Raw genomic sequence first — 11,533 nt, 5'->3', positions numbered from 1 at the left:
TGCTATTATTAGGTTAATCACATATAAAATGTGTACCGCATCTTTGAGGAGGCTAGGTAACATCAAAGAATTTGAGGTCGTAAAAATACTCCTAACTGTTCAGTCCCATAGATAAATGCTCCCGCGCGTCCACATAATTTCCTGGAAACACACTCATTCAAACGTACAATCTAGGAAACTTTACCTCCTTAACATATATAAATATAGTAAATGTACATACGTCCAAAATTTGTTAAAATTTAGAATGTGCACGAGTCTGACCTTTTATTACTTTTTCCATTTTTTCCATCTGGGCGCTTTTTTACTTTTATTTTTAAAGTCCTTGAAGTTTTTGATATTTGTCCGAGGTTTGGATCCTTGGACCGTTTGGCTGACGTGAAAAATGTAGAAGCCAAGCAGTTTTTGAACTTCAGACCGGTCCCTAGACCGTGAAAAATTCACATTTTAGGTACACATCTTAGGACTACGGACCGCTTGGCTTACACAATATTCACGTAATCTAAAGGTCTAAGTATCCAAACATCGAACCCAGCCCTACAACTCAAAAAATTAAAAAATAAAAACAAAAAAGCAATCCGATATTTAAAAAAAAACATGTAATTGAAAAAAAGAAAAACCCAAAAAGATCTTCAAGTAAAATTTGCAAAATTTAGACCTTTCTCTTTTTTTTTTTTTTTTAATGACGTAATTTTTCTATAATGGATGGTCTTTCTAAAAATGTAAATGCACCCTAAAAGGGTGAGAGAGGGAAAAAGTTGGGAAGAGAGAGAAAGGTGATAAGATGTGAAACGTAGTGATCACACAAGGGTAGGAGGGACGTTATGAGAGGAGTGGGTGGTGACATGGAGACCCCAACTCTTATTTGTCTGCCTTTTAATGCAAGTTCCCCTATACATACATTCCCTAAAAAGCAAACATCCCATATACACCTCTACTCTTCACCTAAGCTCGTATTATCTAATCAATATATGCCTCTAGGGTTTAACCTTAATCTTGCTTTCTTATCCAAACAGGACTGAAACAAAACCTAAATTACAAAAAGGCCTCCTTAATTTCATTAATATTACAAAAACACCACATGACTTTATGCCAACCTTCAAGTGCATTATTGTCATATCCATGGTGCTCTACAATGCAAGAATGAGAAGATGGTAGTTAGGAGGCAACAATGCTTGGTGGCCAAGGCAATGGCGACTGGGCAACTAACCGAACCAGGCCTTCATGGAATTAGGTGGAGAATTTCAGAACCCACCAAAACAATGAAGCTTCATATAAGAAGATGCTGCCTTTAAAAGAAATAGGATAACCACTGGTTTTTCCGGTGTGTCTTTCGACGGGAAAATGGAGGCGAGCGCCGGACTAGTGGCTGGATCACATAACCGCAACGAACTTGTTGTCATCCATGGTCATGAAGAGGTATGAGAGAGAGAGAGAGAGAGAGAGAGAGAGAGAGAGAGAGAGAGAGAGAGAGAGAGGAGTGTTATTGTGAATGTGAGAAACTTGATTATATGCTTGTGCAATTAACAGTAATTTCATTTTATGAATTTCAGCCAAAGCCTTTGAAGGCTTTGGATGGGCAGGTGTGCGAGATCTGCGGTGATGAAATCGGAGTTACAGCTGAAGGGGAGCTCTTTGTTGCATGCAATGAGTGTGGGTTCCCTGTGTGCCGCCCTTGTTATGAGTATGAGAGAAGAGAGGGCACTCAGCTTTGCCCTCAGTGCAAAACCAGATACAAGAGACTAAAAGGTTAGTGATATTCATGAAATTTCATCTCTATGGTTGCATATAAGAGATGTTACTGGTTTTATTTATTTATTCATTTTTTGCTCATGCCATGCATCTTGGTCTCGAGATGATCAATTTAAAGATATTTGGGCATCAAAACAACCTCTTCGAGTGAAATTTTTTAGATTGGCTCTAATTTGATTGTTTAGAGCCTCTGCTCTATACAAACTTTTTTGTTAAGAAAAAGTAAAAAAAAAAGGTTTACAACGTCTTAAAAATGTAAAATTAAGGTGCACCTTAAAAAATATTGAAAAAGGCTGTTTTGATGTTGGAAAATTATAATTATCTCGACATTGAGATATATGAATGAAATAAAAAAAAAATTATAATTCTTAAAAATAGTACATCTTTAAAGAAGGGCTATTAGGATTAGAAGTTCAATGACTCCCTTTTACTATAGAATGGCAGAAGCAGATCAAGCTAAGAATGGTTTTCTGATGAGGTGGTTGTGACGTATATAGGAAGTCCAAGGGTTGAAGGGGATGAAGATGAAGAGGACATTGATGATATTGAGCATGAATTTAGCCTGGAAGATGAACAAAGCAAGAGGCAACACCTTGCAGAAGCCATGCTTCATGGCAAGATGAGCTATGGCCGAGGAGTCGATGAAGAAGCTTCACAGACTAGCCATCACCACCCTGAAATCCCACACCCCATCACCGCGAGATCACGCCCGGTGAATTTCTAATGCTTATTTCATCGAAACTCTAAGATAAATTTAGCTTAAAGAAGATATAGTATATGTTAGAAAATACGCAGAGAAAGGTATCCAACGACTGAATCGAGTCCGAATCGAGAACCGATGGTGGAGATGTATATGGTAGAGCATCTGTCTCTCTCTCATTTTTGTTTCTTTATTTTTGCATAAATTACAGGTAAGTGGAGAGTTTCCATTACCTCACCATGCAGACCAGGGTTCATCCTTGCACAAACGAGTTCATCCATATCCCGTCTCTGAACCTGGTATTTTTTTTTCTGTATTATTTGAAAATTTTCTTCATTTATTTACTTCTTCTGTCTTAATCGCATTATATGAATTTTACGTTCTCTCTCTGGTGTGGGGCAGGAGGGAGTGCAAGATTTGATGGTTGGGATGCGAATAGGGAAGGAGGAGGAGAGTGGAGAGATCGGATGGATGATTGGAAATCAAAGCAGGGGCTTCTCGGACCTGATCCGAACGATCTCGATCCAGACATGCCCATGTACACCACCTACACCACTCTATAATCTAGAGAGAGAGAGAGAGAGAGCCGAAGTGCCATAGAACTTAAAAAGTTGGAGAGCTTCAAAGTTCTCTTGACCTTACCAAACATAACCAAATCAACCTTTTGAGCTATCTCACCCAGTGTTCAACTCCAGCGAGTCCACTTAGATTTGCACGAGTAACTCGGGCTCGCCTCGCCAGATGGTGAGCCTGAGTATCCCTGATAAAATTATAAAAAAACATAGTTATTTATACTTTTTTTATCCGTTCTATCATTTTGGCAAAATTTGAAAAATATTTTGGCGAATACTTATATTTACATTTTTTTCTATCCTTTTTAGATTATTTTGGAAAATACCCCCAGTCAAAAATTAAAATTTTAAAATCTATATTTTTAACTACTTTTTTAATCTCATTTAGATTTGTTTTGTTTAATATTATTTTAAATATATTTTTCCTTTCTTTTTGGATTTTTATTTTTATTTTTAAATTTTGCCCGATTAGGGCTGGTTAAGTAGACCAGTTCCAGGTTATCCCAACGGGCCATGGCTGGTTTCCGTGGCCGGTTCATGCAATGGAATATTGATCTCACCTATTGGCCAACTGATTTCACTATAGGACACGGTTTTCATGCAGCCAGCCCGTATATTGTAGAAATACAGGCTCGGCAATAAATATATTTTTTAAATATAATTTGATCCTAATTTTTAGAGAATATATAAAATTTAACATAGTGACTATGAATATAAAAAAAAAAAAATTAAAACTGAATATAATAATTATATCAAGAAAAAATTTGGATCGTGAGTTACAATGGTTTTTAGATGGACCAACTATTTACATCCATCTTTAATATGGATGCTTTGTACCTTTGGACCGCATATTATAGATATGTAGCGCATATTGTAGATATGCAGTCCAGGCTGCATGAAACAATTTTCCTTTACCTAAATGAACAAAACACTCTTATCGATATAGGAATAACGAAAATACCCTTCTCCATGGCAACGCAATAAATGGAAGGAGCCGTGATGCACTTCTTCATGATTTTCTATAGTTTACTCAATTTTGTCGAAGCACCTAATGACCAAAATGCCCTTGTTCATATTTTCATTCCATTTTTCTTGAAGCACAAACTGACCAAATCTGCCATGTTGTATGCCTACACAGTGTGGATGAGGCTAGACAGCCTCTTTCAAGGAAGGTGCCGATTGCATCGAGCAAGGTCAACCCCTACAGGATGGTGATCGTGGCTCGACTCTTCATTCTCGCCATCTTTCTTCGCTACCGGATCCTCAACCCGGTGCACGACGCCATTGGTCTGTGGCTAACATCAGTTACATGTGAGATCTGGTTTGCCTTCTCGTGGATTCTCGATCAATTCCCCAAGTGGTTTCCCATAGATCGTGAGACGTATCTCGATCGCCTTTCTCTAAGGTACATTTGGATGTATAGCTCTGATCAAAAGCCTTACTGCCTGTCAAGGTTATATGGAGAGTTCATCTAAAACTCACTTAAACAAGAGGCTCAAGTCCCCATGCAAAATAAATTTGAAACATTATATGGTTTTGTATATATTTCACAAATAAGACCTTGCATTTCCTATTGAAAATTTCCTTGTTTTATAATTCATGCATGTGCAACAGTACTGGTTAAATACTCGGCACAAGGATTCTAAGGGAGGGGTACTGTCTCCAACTTTTCTCAACAAAATGCATAGTCATATACTATCGTGTATATATATATATATATATATATATATGAACAAGACAAAATATTTTTGAAAATGCATACAATATGATCATTTAGCTTTTATACAAGCATGTCACAATCATTATTAGTCGTTGGATGTGAAATTGGGTGGTTGAGATTATGACATTGATTGAGCACAATATCCAAAAAATAAAATTTTTTGAATGTTGTGACACATTTCAATCCATTATATTCACATTCAATGGTTAAAAATGAATGTGACCTCCTTGTATTAAATATAAATAGTCTCATAGTATATAATCCCGTTAGTTTTTTTGAAGGGTAAATAATAAGACTAATTATTAGATAAGGAGATCCACTTTTCCTTTACTACTTGCTTCCCATTAAGCCTCAAGCTTGTCTAAATTATAAACCCCTCAGCCAACATTGACCTCTTCATGAAAACGAAGAATAAAGCTTTGGTCTTATACTGGTATTCATTTACTGTTTTTAAGAACGTACAATTATTGAATACTATCACTTGCAGATACGAGAGGGAGGGTGAGCCTTCGATGCTTTCGCCTGTGGACATATTTGTGAGCACAGTGGATCCACTGAAGGAGCCTCCCTTGGTTACTGCCAACACTGTGCTCTCCATCTTGGCTGTTGATTATCCGGTCGATAAGATATCTTGCTACGTGTCTGATGATGGAGCATCAATGCTTACCTTTGAGGCCCTATCAGAAACAGCTGAGTTTGCAAGGAAATGGGTTCCCTTCTGTAAGAAGTTTGCGATTGAGCCTAGAGCACCAGAGATGTATTTCTCATTGAAGATTGACTACCTCAAAGATAAGGTGCAGCCGACTTTTGTCAAGGAACGTAGAGCAATGAAGGTAACAAAAAGCTCTGGTGCAGTGAACCAGTAAAAGAACGGATTTTATACTATAGGACCGTTCACCTTTGCGACAAGAAGGTCACAATCTAGTCGGAAAATGTGAAATTATATAGCTAGGAGGGTTTCAGAAAGTCGGATAGAAATTTTCTTGAACTTTAAGCAACATTAATAGTACCCGTAACCATCCCATTTATATCTAGCAGCTAATAATGATTGTGGTCTTTTACTAAAAATTGTGATCTTGTGCTAAAAGTAAATGATTGTGATCTTGTACTAAAAATTGTGATCTTGTACTAAAAGTAAATGAGTGTATTGCATTTATTCCTGAAAGAAGATATCGTAATTTCAAAACCCTTAGTCCACTGACCAACCCACAATTAGATCAAGATATTATTTGTCAGAAATTATTAGTATTTTGAGTATCTCAGGACAATTGATAAAGTTGGATTTCATTTTTCTGTTGAAAGGACTTTTGATACATGCAGCTTTTATCTTGAAAGGAATTTCAGCTGTCAGCCGACATTGGTGCTCTTAGTTTTTATTTTTTGTAGGCAATGTTTTATTGCAATGTGTATTTTTCTTAATCCAAGAATAATAAAAATGATATCTATTTCTTCATTACTTTTGACTCAAAATTCGAATGAATTAAAAAATTCACATGTGAATCTAGTCAAGGACATTATGGTATGTGTTTCAGCTTTAGAAAATAAAGAGAAAACAATTTGCCGCATTTGTGTTGTTACTATCATATATACATATTGCACTATTGTGCAAGTACACTTTCCACATTATATGAAATTTATTAATGAGGACATTTCAATGTTTTGGCGTTTCAGAGAGAATATGAAGAATTCAAGGTCCGAATCAATGCAATGGTTGCGAAGGCCGTGAAAGTTCCTCCGGAGGGATGGATAATGCAAGATGGAACTCCATGGCCCGGCAACAACACTCGTGATCATCCGGGGATGATCCAAGTGTTTTTGGGTCACAGTGGAGGCCTTGATGCAGAAGGAAATGAGCTTCCACGTCTCGTTTACGTGTCACGTGAGAAGAGGCCTGGTTTTCACCACCACAAGAAGGCTGGAGCCATGAATGCTTTGGTATACATGAAAAACCGCATTTACCTTTGTGTTGATCAAGAAGTGATCACTGCTTCTCTAATTTCAAATCTAAAAAACCCATTCTTGTAGTATTTTGGCAGTTTTTCCAAAAGATTTATTACCCAAGTTATTCAAAAGTTTTCTATCATGAAAGACAAACCTTTGCATTTTCAACAATGAGAAATTGTGATCTTTTCTTTATGTGATTATGAGGCGTATGCTATAAGAACTACAAATAGAAAGCTAAAAGAGAGAAACCATAAGTTCTCTATCATTGATCTGTTTTTCTGTCTGTTTTATATGTTATAATGTCCTCACAATGGTCTGCATAGCCATGTCATTTCACTATTGAAACTTTCAATTCCATCATTCTTTTATTTGCATTTTTCTTTATATCTACATTTTTAAGTCCCACCTAGAATGCTTAAAGAGATTCATCACATTGCCATTCGAAATGATTGGTTCATGAATGTTCTTGCAGGTGCGAGTGTCTGCAGTCCTCACCAATGCTCCTTTCATGCTTAACTTGGATTGTGACCATTACATAAACAACAGTAAGGCTGTTCGAGAGGCAATGTGCTTCTTGATGGATGCACAAACCGGAAGAAAAGTATGCTATGTCCAATTTCCCCAGAGATTCGATGGCATTGATACACACGATCGTTATGCCAATCGAAACACCGTGTTTTTTGATGTAAGTGTTGCCGTGTTTTAAATACAAAACATGCATGCCAATAATTTTGTTAGTTTCGGTCTTTGATATAATTAATTATCACCCCTCTTCTTATCTGGTTGGTTTGGTTTTTCTCGTGTTATGTAGATCAACATGAAGGGTCTAGATGGGATTCAAGGTCCAGTATATGTAGGTACAGGGTGTGTTTTTAGAAGGCAGGCTCTCTATGGATATGAACCACCCAAGGGTCCCAAACGCCCAAAAATGGTGAGTTGTGGCTGTTTGCCTTGTTGCGGTGGCCGAAAGAAGGCAAGAAAGAACTCCAGAAATGGAAACGGCAAATCAGGATCAACAGTCGATGGAGGTGAGGGAGGCCTTGGAGTTACTAAACACCAGTTTCTTTCCCTATTAAGACTTTGTTTATGTGAAACCAAAAAAAATTCTTACAATGTGTAAATGAGCTTTCCCCAACATGAGCCCTTAGAAGTAGGAACAAAAAGCTTTCACAAGTCACATTAGAAGTAAATAGAGAACATATATAACATCCAACTACTATAAGTATTTTAAACTGAAATCTTGTGTTTGTCAAATTTTTAGAGGACGACAAGGCATTATTGATGTCACAGATGAATTTTGAGAAGAGGTTTGGACAATCAGCAGTTTTTGTTGCATCTACACTCATGGAGGAAGGAGGTGTGCCCCCATCTTCAAGCCCTGCCGCTCTGCTCAAAGAGGCCATTCATGTCATTAGTTGTGGCTATGAAGACAAGACTGAATGGGGAACTGAGGTAATATGGTTTCAGGAATACCATCTTCTCTCTATCTCTCTCTCTCAAAAATCTCACTCTAAAAAACATGGTCATTTGCAGCTTGGATGGATATACGGTTCTATCACAGAGGACATCTTAACAGGTTTCAAAATGCACTGTCGAGGTTGGCGCTCCATATATTGCATGCCAAAGAGGGCAGCATTCAAGGGCTCAGCCCCCATTAACCTCTCTGATCGGCTCAACCAAGTCCTTCGATGGGCCCTTGGCTCGGTTGAGATCTTCTTTAGTCGGCATAGCCCTGTTTGGTATGGTTACAATGGTGGTCACCTGAAGTGGCTTGAGAGATTTGCATATGTAAACACCACTATTTACCCGTTCACCTCTCTTCCTCTATTGGCCTATTGCACATTACCAGCCATTTGCTTGCTCAGTGGAAAGTTCATCATGCCAACTGTAAGTCCTTTGCTCTATAACACAATTTCTGTTTCCATTTGGGGACTTTTCCTAATGAAGCACCATGATTATTGCAGATTAGCACATTTGCGAGCCTCTTCTTCATCTCTCTTTTCCTCTCCATCTTTGTGACCGGCATTCTTGAGCTCCGATGGAGTGGTGTAAGTATTGAAGAGTGGTGGCGCAATGAACAATTTTGGGTGATTGGTGGAGTGTCAGCCCACCTCTTTGCAGTGGTGCAAGGCCTCCTCAAGGTCCTTGCAGGTATCGATACCAACTTCACCGTTACCTCGAAAGCCACTGATGATGAAGAGTTTGGAGAACTTTATGCATTCAAGTGGACAACTCTTCTCATCCCACCAACCACTCTCCTCATCATAAATCTTGTTGGCGTTGTAGCTGGGGTCTCTGATGCCATCAACAATGGCTACCAGTCATGGGGACCATTGTTTGGAAAATTGTTTTTTGCGTTTTGGGTGATCGTGCATTTATACCCGTTCTTGAAAGGTCTGATGGGTCGTCAGAACCGGACACCGACCATTGTTGTTATTTGGTCCGTTTTGTTGGCTTCGATCTTCTCATTACTCTGGGTTCGTATTGATCCATTTGTGATTAAGACCAAGGGACCGACTACGAAGCAGTGTGGGATCAATTGTTAAGCGCTCTATTCTTCATGATTGTTACAGTCTCTATAGTTTGTTTCGACATATTTGTCAATTGAGTGAAGAAGTTACACACATCAGCAAAGTGGAGTTGTAGAAAGAACAAGCATTAGCAAAGCGGTAATTTTGGTTTGTCGATAATCTGCTCTTTGCGGTTTTAAAGATGCGTGTGAAGCATCGGATTAAAAATCTGTAAAGAGAATTTAAAGTTTGAGCATTGTATTTGACGATGGAATCGAATAAACTGCAGAAAAGGGCAAACGATTTTTGGTTATAGCTCAAAGATGTTGAAGTCTTAAAGAAGTTTGGATGTGATTTTTGTTTATATTTCAGAGACGTTGAAATTTTAGAGAAGTTTATCAAGAATTTATGAAGACATTAAAGAAGGTGTAAAGAGAAATCCAAGTTTGAGTTTCATATTTGAAAAAGAAGTAGAACATTGCTTCGATACAAATTAACCTAAAAAAAAAAGGAATCAAATATAACATAATAAAACAAGGGCATGTAATAAAATAAGGGCACATACATAGGAACGGGTTAAGGCTAGGTGGTCAGGATAGTGAGTTGCCACAACATGATGAGTTTCATTATGGGCGCGTAGTTTATATTTACTACATTAGTCAAAACACTAAAGAGATTTTTCAATTTGAAATCTTGAGAACCATCTAAGAATCACTAGATAATTATTCTCAAAAGAAAACATTTGAAATTTGAGTTTTTTAACCCTTAGATCTTACCATCTAAAAATTGAACGGTCTCTATTTAATGCCGAGTCATTAATTTCTTCAAGTGCGTAGAGGGTGCAATTAAGAAATTTTTTTTATTGAGGATAAAGAGGTTAGATCTCCAAAATTGGACGTATGTACTAGGGAGTAAACGGACAGTGTACTCCCTAGAGAGTGTAATGCATTTTGGTTTTAAAGAGAAACTATAGTATGCCACCCAAACAATACATTGGACCCGTGTTTTTAGACCCAAATCGGTTGGGCACACCGTTCACCCATAGATTCGCGTTGGATTGTTGGATCAGCAACCCGAATCAAGTCTAGATCCGTTTGAATTGGTGATCCAAAATTTATTAAAAAATAGATAAAATAAAAAACTTTAAATAGGGATTTATATTGTTGGGATTTAAGAGGCAAAAAAAAAAAAAAACAAATAAGCTTTAAAAATAAAGAGAAAAATATAAATGTGGGGTTTTATAGGGAACCGGGCTAAGACCCAAACCATCCTAGAACAGGTTTGGTCATGAACAATTCCCATCTAAATTAACATTCAAGATCAGAAATCACTGAATTTTTAAACACTGAATAGTATACCTGAGGGTTCGAGGGTTCGGACCCTCGAAGTTTTCTCTCTAAATATTCAAAGATGGGGAACACTGCCAGGTTCGATTTCCATAACATAAAAGAGAAAGGTCGTGACCTAGTATTCCCTATCACCAACCATCGATGATTGGACGGTGTTGGAGTCGGTGGGTTCCACTCCTAAAATTTTGATTTATGAACTGTACTGTCCTGCTTTCTCTCCATCATCATCCTAACTGAACGGTGATAAATTCGTTGGCCATAGTTTTCATTTTTTGACTAAGATCACACTATATTTTTCCTATGGGTGAGGTTCTATAAGGTGCTCAGACAATGTTAAAAAATAAACAAAAAAAAAAAGAAAAAAAGGTGCTTATCGTTTACTATATACGTACCTCTAAATTTTCACGAAAGATGGAGTTTTGGTATAGGAAAACAAGCAACACTCGAGCCTTAGCTACCAGTCTAGGTTTCCATTCTCATGCATTCAAAAACTGCTAATTATTTCTAAAAACAGGTAGGCGCATGTATTCCCAATTGATCTACCAAAAAAAACTTACAATAGCTTGAAAATCCATGCTCACTCCTAATTATGAAATTTAACATTTCAAAAATAGTATTGTTAGAGCAAATCCATAAATACTTGGAAAATCTGAAATATAAATGATCTAAATAGTTTATTATAAAATATACCACTTTTAGGACTTGAAACTAGTTTTTTTCATTATGGATAAATCTTGAGGTTGAGATGATTAATTGGAGGATTTTTCATCTTCAAAACACTCCTTTCTACTAGATTTCTACTGGATTATGAGGTGCATCTTATTTCCAAAGTTTAAGGTTGCAACCATATATGAGCCTTTTCCATTTCTTCCCGATAATTGTTATGATTGTGCCAGCCATGATCACAAGGGTTCGTGGAAATATAGAAACCTACACTTGATGTTGTCCTTTATTTATTTATTCTTTTATCGGTAGGTCGTTTTTTTTCT

At 37.3% G+C, this 11,533-nt stretch overlaps 1 protein-coding gene across 1 annotated transcript; it reads left to right on the top strand.

Moving 5' to 3' along the window:
• Window positions 1-1,340: 1,340 nt before the first annotated feature.
• On the top strand, window positions 1,341-9,517 carry IRX3 (Cellulose synthase family protein). The gene is made up of 13 exons (XM_020662807.2): window positions 1,341-1,416; window positions 1,551-1,746; window positions 2,247-2,461; window positions 2,661-2,748; window positions 2,852-2,987; window positions 4,160-4,426; window positions 5,229-5,574; window positions 6,413-6,676; window positions 7,158-7,370; window positions 7,497-7,713; window positions 7,947-8,137; window positions 8,219-8,572; window positions 8,650-9,517. The coding sequence occupies exons 1-13, from the start codon at window positions 1,342-1,344 to the stop codon at window positions 9,229-9,231; spliced, it is 3,144 nt and encodes a 1,047-aa protein (XP_020518466.1). The 5' UTR covers window position 1,341; the 3' UTR covers window positions 9,232-9,517.
• Window positions 9,518-11,533: the final 2,016 nt, after the last annotated feature.

This window comes from Amborella trichopoda, chromosome 12, assembly GCF_054954075.1.
Source record: "Amborella trichopoda isolate Santa Cruz 75 chromosome 12, AtrichopodaSantaCruz75HAP2 v2.0, whole genome shotgun sequence".
In the NCBI taxonomy this organism is placed as follows: domain Eukaryota; kingdom Viridiplantae; phylum Streptophyta; class Magnoliopsida; order Amborellales; family Amborellaceae; genus Amborella; species Amborella trichopoda.
Note: the sequence above shows the minus strand (reverse complement) of the source record. Positions and strands in the feature narration are given on the sequence as shown.

What these genes read in the sequence shown, in the direction of transcription:
- IRX3 (XM_020662807.2), top strand. Translation starts at nt 1,342, where the DNA reads ATGGAGGCGAGCGCCGGACTAGTGGCTGGATCACATAACCGCAACGAA. An exon ending in TCACCGCGAGATCACGCCCG is followed by an intron (nt 2,462 to 2,660) that starts GTGAATTTCTAA and finishes CATAAATTACAG; the next exon opens with GTAAGTGGAGAGTTTCCATT. An exon ending in AGGAACGTAGAGCAATGAAG is followed by an intron (nt 5,575 to 6,412) that starts GTAACAAAAAGC and finishes TTGGCGTTTCAG; the next exon opens with AGAGAATATGAAGAATTCAA.